An 18,609-nucleotide genomic window follows, 5' to 3' on the forward strand; every position below is an offset into this window, starting at 1 on the left:
TCATTGCCTGATTCTGCTCATAGAATTTATATTTGCTGTAAATACCTATTTAAATTTATAATAAGTTATATCCCACATAAAAGAAAATACTACATTTTTTGTATTAGTAATGTGTAGGTACCTAATTTTATATGCGCGGTAGAATTTTTATTTAGCATGTAGGTACTTAGGTACTTATTGCCTATTTAAATTAAATATTAAGTATCATATTTTATAAAATTTCATACTGCACTTATAGGGTAACGGCACCAGTGGTCAGCCAGGCACCAGTGATCAGCCTATTGCGTTGTTTATTGGCCATAAATATCGCTGTAATCAAAATAACCAAATCACGCGCACTTAAATAGAAGCTCTGTTTCGTTATTGGTTCATGCATCACGCGATAGGAGCAGCAGGGGGTCAGGGGAGAGAAGTAAACACGTTTGTACAGGTGCTGTCCGCCGACAAGAGCAGAAGTGTCATGTCTGCAATATTTTTTGCTTCACGTGGTGCTCTTTTGAAAGGTGAGAAATAACATATTTTAGTATGAAATGTGATTGTGTTTTATAGATAATAACTTTATAGATTACTTAGAGCATTTAATTTTATGAAATTTGATAAAAAATATTGTTTTTTTACTTAAAAATTTGAGGGGCTGACCATTGGATACTAATTTTTTATGAAAGATCCAATGGACAGCCCCTGGGGCTGATTACTAGGATTATTCCTAATTGTTAGAAAACCCAGTGGTCAGCCGCATTTCAAAATATTTCTTTCAAGCGGCTGACCACTGGGTCTCAATCTGTGGTCTCAATGATCCAGTATTCAGCCACGATGTTATTTAAATAATATTTTAAGTATAAATGCGAATGTTTGTGTTTAAATCTATAAGTAATACTTCATGTTAGTTAAGTTTTACCTGAAATAATGGTATTATGTGTATTCATATCCAAAAGTTATTATTGTTCCCTTTTTTTCTAGCTAAAAATGCCGCCAAGACAACAGTATCCTCCAGAGAAATCCTCCGAAAGAGATCCTCCTGTGGTTGATTATAATTATATATATTGTGGATTATAGATACATCAATAATATTATAAACTAATATCGCTGATTTTTTTAAAAAGAATTATTGCTGTTTTTATGATAAATAATAAGAAGTTCCTAGAAAATAAGAAGACACAAAGAGATTGTAAAAGTATGTTTAAAATAATATTTGTATTATGTGCGATAATATATATTTTTTTGTGCTAAGTGAATCGTTGCTATAAAAATGTGATTAATATAGGTAGTTGATTTTGATATAACATTGTTTATTTTGATCTCATAATTAGTTATACTTACTAAAGGCTGAACACTGGGTTCAACAAGGCTGTTTATTGGTTTTTAGAGGCTGTTCACTGGGACACTGGGCCATTTTTTGTTTAAAATTAATTATATATTTTACTAAGAGAATTATTGTTTTTGATAAACGCTGATTCGAAACTACAATAAACAATAAATCCATACATGTTGTACGTTTTTTTATTCGACGATTGTTGTAGAAATGGCAATTGTCAAAACTTCAAAAAGCTGTTATGAGGCTGACCACTGGTGCCGTTACCCTACCTAAGCGCTGGTAACCCGCGCAGGAAAATATATGAACATGCGCTTATAAGCGCTGATCGGCGCCGATAAGCGCTTATAAGTTTCAAGCTTTCTTTCTGAATACGCCCTATTGGGTGCTTCATAACGGAATGGGAAAAAGAGGTGAGATGTGAAAAGAGGTGGTAAAGACGAAGCTATCCGTGAATATGGGACTAAGATATGGGAGCGTGCTCCTGAGCGGCGTGTTTCAAGTTTCAAGTACAGACAGGCCAATAAAAACGATTTTTTTTCATAAATATCTTCATAATTTTATCTCAGCTCCTCGGAAACACGGCTGGTGGCAGAATATTCCAGGGCTTACAAGCCCGTGGAAGAAACTAAGAAAGTAAAGAAAGTGTTTACATACATACCTATAAATAAATGCAATAAAGATTACCTAACATTAAATAATCCAGCGTAGACACATATTAAAAGACGTTCATTGATCAATTACAATGAAAAACATTTTTTTTAGGTTTGAAATTTGAAGCGCGCTTTTTGAATTCTATCTGTTGGGTCAATCACATAATCACAAATTACTTAATAGTTGTTCAATGAAAATTATATGATGATTGATGTGTGCGTATATTCGACCTACTAGGAACAGCCTACAGGTCGAACCGGCTTATTACTACCCTCTCATTAGATTGGGAATATTAAAAATAGATTAACCACCAGTAAACCGGTAAAAATTAATAAGTTCAACGTTACATGTGTTCACAATACATTACACAATCTATGTGTAGTTGAGTACGAGCAAGTTGTGGGATTAGGAAGGTACCTAATTTAAGTATTTAGTTAAGTGCAAATTTGAAAAATATAAATTATTAAAAAAAAATATCCTTTGAACGCTGAGAAAAGTCTATTTTTGCATTTTTTGCTTAATAAAAGGCAAATAATATTATGTATAAGTAATTCTACCTAAATCAGAAATCACTTTTCAGGTTTTGGAAGAAAGTTCGATGTATGGAGAGTTATATATTATATTCTCTGCGCAATATAATTTGTTTACTTGTATGTCGTAAAATATATACAACATACTGCATACAATATATCTTTCGTATCAAAATAAACATATTCATTCATTAATGTGATAGTGCAGCAACTCTCGGAGAGCGTCACCAAATTTCCTGAAGTCTGCTTGTTTCTCATTTTTATATATGATCTGAATGGCACAATTTAATATCTATAATATTGTCGTTATTAATCCTGTCTCATGATTAAGAAGCATGAGTTTTATATTGAAACCAAATATTTCTTTAAGCGTATTCAGGCCGCGATTCGCAACACGTTATATATAACATAAAACCGCCCTTAATACGATATACTATCCATGTTTCAGGATCATTTTACTACAAAATAAGAAATCTGGGGTTGGCTTGCTTTCCAAAGGTTAAAAGACCCTCTTTTGCTATGCGTTTCGAATACGAATGAGCTGGATAATGGAATTGTACAAATAATAATTTGGCTGTAAGAAATAATATGTGCCTTAATATATTGAATAAATAGTATACATTATATTTTAGATATAAATACTAAACAACACGAGATGATGAAGGTGGAAGATCTTCCTGATATAATGTCCCTTTAATTTGCCCATAATTAAGCCCTTAATTAGCCAAACAGGTAACATATTATAATACCTACTTTTGGTAGCACTAGCTAAGCCACAGTAATAACGTTTTCTGTAAATACTTATTCTTTGCTTTTAATTGTCGATGTTATATGTTTATAAATAAAGACTAAAGCATTCCTCGATAAATGGACTATCTAACACAAACGAATAAATAATTTTACCATAGTCTATCCTAAATTAAAATATTCAACAGTTATAATATTTGCATAAAAATTTATTTGATTTACAACTTGTGTATCAACATTGGAAAAACACTGCAATGATTTAAAGTCATAATTGAAGTGAGTAGAAGGTACCTTTGTATTTATTTATACATACTTAGGCGGATTGATTGTTTCATCGTTTTAGGGTTCCTTAAATGTTTCGGTGCCGAAAAATATTATGATAATCGTGTAATGTAGTTAATTATTCTAAGATAGAACCAGCAAGTAGGTACCTAGGTATGTCCTGTTTGTTTTAGATAATAATTTCAAGATAGTAATTAATATTAACAATTCACGGGTTTGATACCTGATCCTGTAATGTGTACCAGCTGATCACTATAAAAACTAGGTCATCTGCGTGATATCCATACTCTGGGAACATTAACCTTAATTTGTATTATCTATTAACTACTATGCAGTAAATTAATTTTAATCCCAGTTAATAATTTAATAATGATTTTGTTGTATGAAAAATAATTACCTATATTACCTATGCAAAACTTTTTTTAACGTCTAAGTACAACTTAGTGCCTAAAAATATTTATAATTTACATGTACATAGTTGGCAACGTAAGAACTGCATGAATGATTTACTTACAAGGAAAATTCAAAACATACCCGAATAACGATTCACCCAATTTCGAGTAAATTTTGCAAAGCTGGCAAGTCGGACTCGCCTTGCGCTCCAATCGCGGCAGCGGGCAGGCGAGAACCGAGAGCCGAGAGCAAACGCAAAGTGAAACGAGTCAGTCAGCATCACGTGGGTGTACGTGAAGGGTGTACTTTGTGTTGCTCCGTCGCGATATTCACGCGCCACTTGACAGTCGTGCCGTGTTCTTATAATGACTGTAGTGTATCACTGTGTTACGTAGTGGATGTTGATCTCAATCTGTACGTGAGGATTTTATTTGATATCACTTGATCCGCTGGCCTAAAAGATGCAAACATTCAGGCGGGATGCGAGAGGTGAATGCTCGTCATAGCGGCGCCGTCTCACACCGTCTACTATAGTCTAAGTGCCACGGAATCTTGGTCCTTCTCATCGAATTCCACCAAATAATATCTCTTCCGAGGGGAACGTAAGCGAAATAATTAGGTGACGATTAGTCACAAAATCGGATTGTTTACATAGCGAGCCAATGAAAACGCAGATAAGATATGACTGTCTTGTGCCTCTATCAATAAATAAACCGATTGTCCGTGTCGACTTGGCATTATACGACCAAATGACTATGCAAATAATTCGATAAACACGACATTACGATAACTGAATAAAACTAACTATAACTGTATACAGTTTGAACTGTGTTGCATACCGTGTGATGGCCTACATTTGTAATTATTTATATGAATTTTCTGCACTATATCACACTCGTCTACCTAATGAAGATAATAATGGGTCGGGAAAGTCAGTAAACAAACATACATGGTACATTACATAGCTATAGCTATGACGCGTTTAAGTCGTGCATGCTCATTTGTTTACTTATGAAATCTGTACTTACATTTAAATAATATAATATTGTGGGCTATTATTATAAATAATAATAATAACCCACAAGAAAGAAGTTCATTAACGAATACATATTTAGGTATATGTTCTCTCAGTGTTTCCAAGAAAATAAAGCGGATATTCAATGTTTGATGACAGCTTCGAACACGTGAGTGATTCAATATAGGTAGGTACCTACGTAAAGTTTACCTCTTGAAATTTTGATTTTCGACCGAGAACATGAAAGTTTCGAAGGACCTATTGTTGTGGTAAACAAAAGGAACTTTGTTTTGTTATAGCAAACTTTTAAATATTACCTAGGCAGGTAGGTAACTAGGTAGGTTGTATGTGCTTCTGTTCACATCAGACGTTTATATTTTTTAGCTGTTGTGTCTTAAAATGTATACCTACAGTACCTACCATGTTGTTAATGTTTCCTACGGTTCTTATCAAAAATTTTATTTAAAATTTTTAATGCATAAAGCTAAACATTTTTTGAATTACATTAGTAACGTTGATTAATTAGGCTACCTACCTATTCGTTTAGAATATGTTATTCGTAAATTGAAGAATATACCTATTTACCTAGATACCTACTTTAATTCCGTAATTATTGTAATCGTATGAAAAACGCCTAACAAATTATTGATAAATAACTATTAGATTTTGCTTAAAAAAAACTCAAGATAAATGTAGATAAAAATAAGCTGGAAGCGGCCTTTCAGCTTTAACCTGGCTAGAAAGAAGATCTACCTAGTCACCAAAAATTTAAAATATGTTCGCATGTCCTACCGGGTAAAGCCTAATATAAAATCCAGAATAGGTCATTTGGATGGTCCTTATACCCTATGACAGGTGTGGTGTTGTGTGCGAAGGCCATTCATAACCACCGACCGCGATTTAAACTGTACATATTCCGTATTAGGTACCTATAATACCTATTATTTTATAGTGTACTATGTTTAAAACTACCTACTATTTTGATGATCTTTCTGTCTCAAACACTACACAAATCTTTATTCGTTTGCACGGTAGAATAGATTTGAAAAAAGAATAAGTTTACCTATTCAATAATATTACAAAACATATTTAACAATCAACAATAATCTTGTAGTTCTTAATGCTACTAGTTAAAGAGACCGTTAAAATAGGTTGCTTAAAATTTTCCTCTATATTTTCTATGTTATGATAATAATAATTTACTCATTGCCGTGTGATTTCCCGCAAGAGTGCTATATCTAAAGACAAATCAATAAAGCATTCCGTTCATACAATGTATCTTCGACCTCTGTCAGATAGCTACGTTAGAACATTTGAAGCACCTAGTGTTAAAATACGGCTCATGATATCAAACAATAGTCCTTTCCGCTCGTTTGATCCTGTAGTATTGGAATGTAATAACGCCAGATTTAATCCACAGCTATTCCCTGCTGTCGTTTGACATCGAATAATATTGGACACGAGGAATTATTACCTCGGTTTTTAATTAAAATCGTTATATGGAATTACACCCGTGCTTACAGGGCTATTTTACTACACGCACCAACAGCAAAATATTATATGTATCATCAACTAGCGGTCCGCCCCGGCTTCGCCCGTGGTACATAATATTTACGTTTTCTCTACATAAGAACCATCCTCGTACTTCAAGGAATATAATAAAAAAAGAATTATCGAAATCGGTTCAGCCGTTCTCGAGTTATGCGCTTACCAACACATTGCCATTCATTTTTATATATGTACTAGCGGTCCGCCCCGGCTTCGCCCGTGGTACATATTTACGTTTTCTCTACATAAAAACCATCCTCGTACTTCAAGGAATATAATAAAAAAAGAATTATCTAAATCGGTTCAGCCGTTCTCGAGTTATGCGCTTACCAACACATTTTGCGATTCATTTTTATATATAAGATTAAACAGTTTGTACTTTGTAATCTAAGGGCGTATTCAGAAAGAAAGCTTGAAACTTATAAGCGCTTATAAACGCTTATCGGCGCTTGTCATGTTAATTGTCTTGCTTGTCATATTTATATGAACATGACAAGCGCCGATAAGCGCGTATAAGTTTCAAGCTTTCTTTCTGAATACGCCCTAATAACCGACTGTCTAAACTGTCAGAATATCACTCTTGAAATGATTTGAGACATTGTTCACTGACGTTAAGAATTTAAAGATTCTCACTTATAATACCACAAGAGCTTCAAAATTGTCGGGTATTTTCCGATAGGTTCGTTGCAAACAAATGAAGGAGTCAAGTTTTTAGTCAAGGTTAAAAAATCACGAGCGCGAAGCGCGAGTGATTTTTCCTGAAAAACTTGACGACTTTATTTGTTTGCAGGGAACCTTGAGGGAAATGCCAGATAATTTTGAAGCTCGTGTGGTATTCGGGAGATTATTTTTCCGTCCCAAATGTCGGCCAATAATTTCACAATTGAATTGAACCTGTCAGTTTGACGTCAACGACCAGAGAAAATTTTCAAAAAATTATCAGTATAATACCATGTAGGTTGTACCACGTGACTTCGAATGGTGCAATTCTATTGGTCGATATTTGGGTCGGAAAAACTAATGTACAACAATAAGTTTCTATGATGTCACGGTGTGACATCATAGAAACTTATTGTTTAGGATTTGAAACTAATATGGGCCTACGTTAGTGCCAGGACGACGTCAATTTGGGTTTGACGCACTTGGTGCACTTCTCAACTTGTACACCATGCTCAAATGGTGAACTTAGCAACTTGTACACTTCTCAAATGGTACACTTCGCGACTGGTACACGTCTCAAATGGTGCACTTCGCAAATGGTGCACTTTTTAAGATTAGTTGAGATTTGGAAAAATTGTGTAAAAATGAAAGAATTTTTAGTTTTGGATGTTTAATTTTTATAATTATGTCAACACAATAATAATAATTAAACTATACAGAATCACCTTAAACACTATCAGCCGTACAAATAAACGAGTTATAACATTTTATGCAAAGAATAAACTAAGAATAAGGAAAAATCATACAAATAAACACGAAATAAATGTAACCTAGTATAACTTCGTAATAAGTATTCATACTAATGCTATTCCGTCCTTATTACGGCTACCACCCTAGTATAAGTCTGACATAACCGAGTTATAACATATCTTTTAGTACATTGTGCTGTGTTTTACAAGTTTTAGAAGCAATTTTCAATCTAAATTTGAGATAATAGCAATGAGAGTAATACGAGAAGTAGAAAAAGTTGAGCAAATTAATAATTTCATTACGTACCTAATATTGAAATGGAAAATTTTGTATGAAATGTCAAAATATACGAAATTATGAAAAACCCTTTTGATATTTATAATGATTTATTTATTTACAACATGCACCAAACCATACATACATAAAACTTATTTCTAAACTTATCACAATAATATACACTTTCGTTGAAAATATAAATCTTCTAAGCCTGGAGTTGTATGTTTTGAGTACCAGTTATTTGGCAACTCTCTATCTCAAGGTGGGTTTATCTTCTGTTCTCCAGATATTTGATAGCGTTATCTATCATTTGCTTGCATATTTAATGATATATTTAAATTATTTCCAATAAATATTTAAAAAATAAATAAACAGAACATCGTATGATGAAACTTCACAACAAATTCGACGAAGTTAAACGAGCGTCAGCAAAATGACAGCACCAAGGCTTAACCGTAGACAATTTCAATGTTTTTCATAATTTTGTGAATGAATTGCGACGTTGCCGCTTCGCGCCTATTGCATAGCGTGAGCCTATGCTCACGCTATGCATCTATATACATCGACGTTATTCCAAATTTATTTGTAAGAAATTATGACATCCTTATTCTTTATTTATTCTTATCATATCTATGCATTGCATAAGGTTTGAATAAGCAAGTTTTTATTTGTACGGCTGAGAACATTTTGGGTCATTTTTATTTTTTCAAAAATAAAAATGTGACTCGGATATAATAAAAATAATATAATTATGTCAAAAAAAAGTAGATTTACAGTAAAAAAATATCATAATAAAGATATGATATAATATCATATTATATCAATAACCTTTGTAATATTATTATTTAACTTTTAACTATTACTAATTAAATAAAATTTTTAAATTAAATCATAACCTGTTTCTTAAAAACAAATTAGTAAAAGTAATAATAAGTAAAACTTTGTAATTGTTACTATTTAATAATTACTTATTGTTATATGTATATTTATATTTACTTATTATTACTTTTACTAATTTGTTTTTAAGAAACAGGTTATGATTTAATTTAAAGCTTTTATTTAATTAGTAATAGTTAAAAGTTAAATAATAATATTACAAAGGTTATTGATATAATATGATATTTTTTTACTGAAAATCTACTTTTTTTTGACATAATTATATTATTTTTATTATATCCGAGTCACATTTTTATTTTTGAAAAAATAAAAATGACCCAAAATGTTATAGTGTTTAAGGTGATTCTGTATAGTTTAATTATTATTATTGTGTTGACATAATTATAAAAATTAAACATCCAAAACTAAAAATTCTTTCATTTTTACACAATTTTTCCAAATCTCAACTAATCTTAAAAAGTGCACCATTTGCGAAGTGCACCATTTGAGACGTGTACCAGTCGCGAAGTGTACCATTTGAGAAGTGTACAAGTTGCTAAGTTCACCATTTGAGCATGGTGTACAAGTTGAGAAGTGCACCAAGTGCGTCAAACCCGTCAATTTTAATTTCCATACAACGGTGATGTAATAATTACAATGAATACATTTAAATTATAAAGAAGATTAAACATTTTGGATTTGTCCATTGTTTTCACTAGTTTATGATGATTCATGTCTAGTTATGGTTTGTTGTCACATTAGGAACTATTCTAGCTTCATCAATTTAGGTTTTGATAATCAATAATTATAACATAACTTTGGGTAAGGACTAAGGAATGAAGAAATGCGCTTATAGGTAACCGTGGCACTTATCAGATATTTGGAAATCATTGTTAGCTTACTACAGAGTTTAATTAAATCAGTTTCGCTTACCATAAGTGAACTATCTGTTTATGTTGTTTTATCTAAACCAAAACAGATTAAAAGGTCAACGCGGATCAAGTGAGCGGTTTTATCACTTTTAAAACATAAATTGATTCATTGCTTTTCATTTATTGCAGGTTTTAAGCTAAGCTAGTCATTAAGTATTAGAATCTTCTACGTTGGAAGTAAGGTTAACATTGTAGTGTGTGTGTGCAATGCTGACAAGTACTAGCTGTTGAGTGTCCGTGTGTGCGATGGCGCGGGAAGTTCTCTTGTCTGCCATATTGTTGGTGGTGCTAAATGTTGCGTGGGCGCATTACTCGTCGACCTGGGCCGTCCACGTGCCGGGAGGGAAGGAGGCAGCCGACGAGGTCGCAGCAGCTCACGGATTCGTGAATCTTGGAGAGGTGCGTACCTACATGTTTATCTTTTTAGTAGTTTGTACAGCTTTTATTAAATACACGTATATGCATAGTCTTGTATGCGAAAACTAGCTATGGGTCCAATTATTTTTTTGGACATGGAAGAGTGCATCTTAAAGGTAATAAAAATCGGTCACTATTTCCGATAATGACACCAATTTGCAGTCAATAAAATAATAATGTGTTATACTATCTAACAAGAGCTATTTGTATTGTGTTTTACTTGATAATTTTTTCTAGCCTGCTTATCGTACATCATGAAACTGATAATATATATTGTGATATGTTGAAATGGTTTAATAAAATCGCTATAACTCGTCGTAAAACTACTATTTGTATATAAATATTGTTTCGAATCGAGAATAAAAATAAGAATATGACGTATTATCATTCAGCCTTTTGTAAGGCGGCTCAATAGTTCATGTGATTTTTATAGCGGAGTAAGAAAATGTACGATCATAAAGGGAGCAAGAGACGGGTTCCTTGTTAGTTCTAGCGAAATTTACGGAGTCTGAATCTTGGAGATTTCCTCATAACGAGTAGTGGAAATATATTTGACAAATATTTGTCCGTACATAGTTTTAGTTGTCCTAGAAATGTATTTCTAACGCACAATTTCCTTTATATGATTTCGTACAAATATTGTTTTTATGTGAATTGCTCAATGCAGGTCAGTGTCAAATGTAGGTAAATCGTGCTAATATTATTCAAAAGCTGATTTATAAACGGAAGCTTCAATTCTATTGTCGGCTTCGAATCCTATTAAATGCCTGCTTTGTTAATTACAATTAATTTCAAGTTACATAGGATTCTGTTCGTCATTGACCGAATTTTATTACCGTTACACAGAATATTAAATACAAGAAATTATTTATTTTCTCTGTATAGACGATCTACTTTGACGATATTCATAAAAAAATTGAGTATCAAATAATATTTTTGGAAACTGACAAAGTACCCATACCAAAGCGACAGTATAATATAAAAGTCTTTTACAAGTATTAAATTTGGCATTTTTGTTAGTCTTTTCGTTTTAAAGATAAACAGATTCGGAAATTTCGATGAATTTATTACACGGACCACCCGTGTTGTTTATTAATTTATGGCCGCAATGTTTATGTGCTTGTGTTTAATTAATTTAAGTTACTATAAATTAGCCTTGCTGCATTTTTATGCACGGTAAGTGATTACATGCATATAAGTTAGATGATAAAATGATACGGTTTGATAGTAGGATCGATCGATTTATATTTGTCTGATTACAAAATGCATGATAATATAAAGCTATAAATATTTTATTATTATTGTTTAAATAGCTTAGTTGAAATACAGTCAGAAATTAATTCAAGTGAAACATAGATAAGAATTGTAAATAATTCATTGATGACTTTTAGGATGTTTTGTTAAATTCTCTTCAATATTACTTACCGTTTCCAATTTTTTGGTGTTATATGGGTATGACCGCGAAAAATTGTACCGTTACATTCATGACATCATAATTCATAACAAACGTTACATACATGACTGAATGTTACTTACATGACCATTATAAAGCTTAGTACATATAACAGTTATCTTTTCTTCCTAGCATTAAAAAATTAACGTCGACACGGTGTCTTACACTCACACGACAGGAAAAAATGGAGATATAGGTAGGTAGGTAAAACCAATTCATATCATAAAATAATGAATTAAAACAAAAAGATGCATAAATAAAAATTGTATTGAAAAAAATTGATATTTTTTCCGCTTTTTATTCCTTTCTGCATTTTTCGTTTGTAGTTCTTTATATTTCTCGGGATTTTGAACTTGTAACTTCTCTCGATATTTTTTTTGCCTTTCGGTATTCGTCAACGCCATCTGTAATTTGATTTTCTCATTTGAAAAAATAATTAATAAAAAAAATTAAAAAAAACCCGACTGACACTGCAAATTCATAACACGCAGTCGGAGGCTACACGGCTACAAAATATTACTGGCCTCTACCCATTTTATACATCTTATATATAGCCTCCGACTGCGTGTTATGAATTTGCAGTGTCAGTTTTTTATTTTTTTGAAGTGAAACTTCTTTATCGGGGTTGGAAAAAAATTTAGTGTAACATTTTTGCGTTACGCCGTACGCGTGACATTTTTGCGTTACGCCGTACGCGTGACATTTTTGCGTTACGCCATGCTCGTGACATTTTTAAGGTCATAAAGAAGTTTCACTTCTTACGTGTGTACTCTAGTACACGCATACATTTTTTATTAATTATTTTATTTTATTCTTTTTTGTACAATCAGGTAAAACATATTAAGCTAATGGAAAACTATAGATAAAGACCAATCCAATGATATCTTGCACATCAAAATCCGTTCAGCCGTTTAGATTTGAAAATATTATCGTCCTTTTTCGCGCAATTTTTTAATAGACCTATGTGTTCTAAGCCTAGCAATATGTCATGACTGTAAAGCCGGGTATCCACTTAGGTTCGCCGTGGATTGCGAACACTGTGTGCTCCGCGAACGTGAACGTGTACAGTGTACACACTTAGGCTGCAACATCAGTGCTCCTGTCGGAGCGCTAAATTCCGCGCTCCGGTCTCCAGTAGACACACGACAGACGGTCGGTGCAAACATGCCGCCTCCAGAATTAGTAGGAAGTGCAGCTTATATTTTGATACATTATATTGTGATGGAATACAAACAACCTCCTCGATTTTGGCAAGCTAATATGTATAAGGGAAGAAGAAATAATGAAATAATGCATATATTCATCATTTCATCGGACCACTCCATGTTCGCGAACTTAACAAACACACGCTCGCGTCCACGAACAAACTGCGCTCCCCTTTGAGTTCGCGCAAAAAACCGCTTCCGGAGCGCTCCGCCGTGCTCCGATCGTGCTCCAGTCGCGCTCCGCGATCACGACGTATCCATTATGTTTGGTTTGCAGAGCGGGCGCGTTCGCAAACCACGGCGAACCTAAGTGGATACCCGGCTTAACGTAACACATTTCGTTACACATCGTTACAATCATGACAAAAAATGCGGGCGACATAACCTTAAATTAAAATTACTACTCGATTGTGAATGCTAAGAACCACGAAGTAGTCTGATTCTTTAGTTTTATAGTAAACCTACGTAAAGATTTATAATAATAAGACAGAATATATATATGTACTTACCTCGCAATCGAACACTTTAAATACCCTTTTTTCGAGCGACAAATCTCACATCAACACAAAACACCATTTCTCTCAAAGAAAAAATGGCTGCATTTGTTTTTTAAATGTTGCCAGCATGCCAAATATTGTTGCCACTCAAGAAAATAAGAGAAGGATTCTGATAATTCTTATAGTATGGCAGTTAGAGACGTTACATACGTGACGTTACACACGTATAAAAAAAGTGGACAGTTTTTAAAATAATAATAAAAAATCGATTAAGGCCTTGTGCATTAAAAGATTTTTATGTACAAGTTGAATAAGAACCGAATAACTTAAATTTTTCATAAAAATGCGAGTCAGTCATACCATTTCGTAGGGGTTATCAGTTTTTGTCACAAGGGTGTTAGGTGGACAAATATTTTTTATATGGACATAAAAGTGGAGCCAGTAAAAAAAATATAAAATAAAATATTTCTGCAAGAGATAGATTGAGTTTTATGAAATAATCTAAAAGAACACAAGCATACCTTTTATTACATATCTAACAAAACACTTATTGTCAAAAAACGTTGATGCCGTATGAGAAATAAAATGGGAACATTGAAAAAATAATTCATGTACAATTTTCCGCGGTTATACCCATATACATCAAAAAGTTGGAAATATATAATATAAAGTATATAAATTGTATAAGTACGTGAATGACATACTATTTTTAAAACGCATTGGAATTATCCCGAGGAGTATAGTGTCGCCAGAAATAAGTTTACGTCAGTTGGACCGTAACAAACCACAATGAGGAGTGACTGGCCACTTCGTCAAATGCGTATGTACTGAGATAAAATTAGTGAGTTATTTTCAGTAGACTGCATACGATGCAAACTCCTTGCGAGTTTTGAGGAAACGTACCATTTAGCGCCCGCGCCACGGCCGCCCACACTCGCACTCAATCTTCATAAATGTAAACATGTAAATAGTAGCAAGTATGTAGACTAATTTGCCCGGTTATACAATTTATGAGGGCAAGCAACTAAAGTGAGAACAGGAACAGAGTATATAGACTAGAGTAGATAATTTATGAAACAAAAAAAAATCGCAGTCGGATGAAACCCATTAGAAAAGGAGGGGAATATGATAAAAATGTAAGGAAAAATAAATTACGGTCAATCCGAGTTCGGGAAGCGGGAGGGGGGAGCTTTTAAGAGAAAAAAATGGTTTCTCTCGATTTCCGACAAAACTACAAGTCCTATAGAAAAAAGTTCAATGGCAAAGTTGTAGGTAATTAAAAGTTCTACAACTTTTGTATTCACAATTTTTTCACATAACCTAAAAATTTAGGTGAAAAATTCAAAAAACCAAGTTCTTGGTCTTTTATTTCTATCTACTTCAAAATTTATTTTTTTTCTACGAAATTTGGTGGAAACTTACTTTCACGGACATGTATCAAGATAGACTAAGCGAGTGTATGTACTTCCCGTGTCCAAACTAAGATTATGAAACTTACTTGACGCTGGCCTACACTCAGTCCGCGCTTGCAGTTCGCCAAGGAAAGACGTGAAGCTGAATAAAGTAAAATGCCGAATTACGCCGTTATAAACTGTAGAAACTCCACAGCTGTGAGTGGCCGAGTTAGCAGAGATATTTCCTTCCACCGGTAAGTAATTTTCTAATCAGAATATGCACTATTTATTTTAAAATCAAATAAAGAATATCTGTGGAAAACGATCGTGACAAACACGGATACCAAATCATACGAAATGATTCGGAATACATTGCGGCTTTTACTTGGCACGGTAAAGATCGAGTCGTATGATAACAAGCAATGTATAGCGTCTTCTCATTTTTCTGTTCTCATTTTTCTGTCCAATTTTGTGGTTAGTGATGTTCATTTGATGCAACAGTTCTCGATTCTAATCGATTTTATAATCGAACAGAAAAATGATAATTTGAAGGAGCAATTTTTCAGAAAAAAAGGCATAGATTTTTTTTGTCAAAACTCCTTATTGCTTAGACTATGTTTGTTTTTTCAGTTTTCCAAGTAACCCGAACATAAAAGAAAAATGGATTGATGCAACGGGACATAAAGATTGATTGATTGACAGTTTCATTACTTTCTTTCGATGGCCTCTCTAGTACGTAGTACACGGTAACTCAATGGGCATATGTAAGAAAAAGCTAAAACACATTAGTTTACTTGTTAGAATATTAAAAGGTTTATAAATTTATTTTATCATTCCTCTGTCTATGGTAATTATAATTTTTCTGTCTTGAATCGATTTAGTAATCGATTACGATTCATTTATTTAATTACCTCTTAGACATAGATCTAGTTTGATCTGATTTCTTTCGATTTACTTCGATGGGATAGGACGATACTAGAATCGCCGCGCGAGTGGCGTCCTAATCGATTTAGCGTAAAATGAAATTACCATCACTAAAAAGCGCTCGTGACGTCATAACGCGTCAAGGTCAGTACAAAAAATATGACACGCTTGGTTTTCATACAGATCGCGGTACTTGCGTAGTCTATCTATGTCTGTGCTTACTTTATTATGTCCCAAATACACTGTAATTTATTTGATTGAAAATATTTATTTTTTCGCCTTATTTTGAATTAATACCAAAAAAACAACCTAATTTTCAATCGAAAAGTCACCCGTCAAAATATCAGTTTTTTTCAAAAACTTGGGGTGCCTTTTATTCATTGAAATCTCTACTTTCATATGGTGTAAAAAAAATAAACACCACCATAGTAAATGTTCTCAGGAAATGCATACAAACAGTCTGAAAATTAGCTTTTACTAAATCAGGCACACTTCTCGAACTACCTGAAATGTTTTTATCGACATCATTTTGCTTTTGAATATGCTGTAAAATATTAAACATAGAACAGATAATTATTTTTCTTTTGAAATATTACCGAAAAGCCGATACAAGAGAAGATATAGAGTTCAAGAAGTGTGCCTGATTTAGTAAAAGCTCATTATCACACTGTTTGTATGCATTTCCTGAGAACATTTACTATGGTGGTGTTTATTTTTTTTACACCATATGAAAGTAGAGATTTCAATGAATAAAAGGCACCCCCAGTTTTTGAAAAAAGCTGATATTTTGACGGGTGACTTTTCGACTGAAAATTAGGTTGTTTTTTTGGTATTCATTCAAAATAAGGCGAAAAAATAAATATTTTCAATCAAATAAATTACAGTGTATTTGGGACATAATAAAGTAAGTTTCCACCAAATTTCGTAGAAAAAAAATAAATTTTGAAGTAGATAGAAATAAAAGACCAAGAACTTGGTTTTTTGAATTTTTCACCTAAATTTTTAGGTTATGTGAAAAAATTGTGAATACAAAAGTTGTAGAACTTTTAATTACCTACAACTTTGCCATTGAACTTTTTTCTATAGGACTTGTAGTTTTGTCGGAAATCGAGAGAAACCATTTTTTTCTCTTAAAAGCTCCCCCCTCCCGCTTCCCGAACTCGGATTGACCGTAATTTATTTTTCCTTACATTTTTATCATATTCCCCTCCTTTTCTAATGGGTTTCATCCGACTGCGATTTTTTTTATCTTTTCATTATTTTCAAAGGCTTCTACCCCAGTCTAATATTAATGTGCTCTCTGATATGTATGAACATTGGTTTGTAATTAAAGCGATTGTTATAATAATCGCAATTTATATAATGCGAATTATATAATTGCAGTTTTATTATAGGTTCAAAATTCTGACTCGGTATGGTTCTGGGAACTACCAGTTAAAATTTCTAGGTGATCTGATGTAACGTTATTGACGAATTCGGCGAAATTTTATTAACATTGAAGCAATGTAAATTGAAATGGAAAATCAACATGAATCGTCCCGTAGAAAAGTGCGTAAAATATGCGTCAATAAAATCAGTAGAGACAGAAATATACGGGAAATATAAGAGGACAGTGTTATTTATTCAAAGTGACAACCGTTTTATCTGTTTATGGTACACTATTTTGGTGTCGAGAGGCGCTCGCACCTCCACTTGTAACATCGTTCAACGAATGGACTTTTATTAAGTCTTGAAAAGCCCTTTTAATGTTTGTTGGGAAAATATGTACTTATCTTTTCGTGTTTTTAATCTAACGTTTATTTAAAAAACTTGAATTAAATAACGTTGTGAACATCTGTACCTACATTCATTACCTATCTGGTTTTATGTTAATACTTTAACGTGAGATAATTATTCAAATGAATATTTTACGTCAATATCAAGTACAGAAGGTGCATTACAGTTGTTTGTCACCTGACATTAGAAAAGACTTTTCGAAAGAAACGCGTTTGAATTTATACTCAGAACGTATTTTATTTATAATCAACTCGTTTAGATACAGCCCATCAATATAAAAAGGCCATAAAATGAGGGATTTTCAAACATACTGAATAATGGACTCATAAATAAACATATGTATGGACAAACATTTAATTTTTTCGGATTTATTTGTATTAGTTTCGAGTATTAATAAAGTTCGACATTGATGGAATGTTTTACGTGGTTCGGAATCCATTCCAATTTTATTTCAATAACAACACGATCCGTTTCACAAAACACATAAAATCTTTTACGATTATTTATTAGGTTAGAAACAAACGCATCGACGTTGTTGTTCGGTTCACTGGTGTCCTCTTATACAAGCAGGTTAGTTTTGAATCCAAACTGAATCGAACCGTATGTCGTATATATTTATGGTTTAGATTAGTAGGTATAATCGATGTTAGACGAGTGCGTACGCATATTGTTTTTTGTGATTTTGAAAAAGCGTAGCGAATTTATTCGATCTAAATTCTGCAGTTTTTTGCGAGAGTCAATTGTATAGCATGCCAACGGTTCAATTTATAGGTGCACGATTTAGCTGTTTATAGGCGAGTGTTAGTTAAAAGAAATCCATCTTGATCTCGGCTGTGGTTACATGCATATTATTATTGTATGAAAGGGACTACAATATTGACAGGATGAGAATAGATGTTGCCGCTTCGCCGAGTCGCGCACAAAGGGCCTGTCGCTCGTGCTGCTGCATGTTTTCGATAACAAAATGG

The 18,609-nt window shown here is 33.0% G+C and overlaps 1 protein-coding gene across 2 annotated transcripts in view; it reads left to right on the forward strand.

Annotated features, from left to right (window-relative positions):
* Positions 1–4,168: 4,168 nt before the first annotated feature.
* Fur1 (Furin-like protease 1) overlaps positions 4,169–18,609 on the forward strand; it is a 161,430-nt gene continuing 146,989 nt past the window's right edge. Inside the window, exons 1-2 of one of the 2 annotated variants that reach the window (XM_089707179.1) lie at positions 4,169–4,332; positions 10,105–10,374. In XM_089707179.1, the coding sequence (XP_089563305.1) occupies positions 10,222–10,374 (153 nt within the window). In that variant the 5' untranslated portion in view covers positions 4,169–4,332; positions 10,105–10,221. Of the gene's footprint in view, positions 4,333–10,104; positions 10,375–18,609 lie in introns of those variants that run through there. The other variant, XM_089707180.1, reaches the window with a different exon arrangement.

This window comes from Colias philodice, chromosome 19, assembly GCF_061535455.1.
Source record: "Colias philodice isolate Cphi_HAF_F1 chromosome 19, ilColPhil1 Martin Lab GWU primary, whole genome shotgun sequence".
Taxonomy (NCBI): domain Eukaryota; kingdom Metazoa; phylum Arthropoda; class Insecta; order Lepidoptera; family Pieridae; genus Colias; species Colias philodice.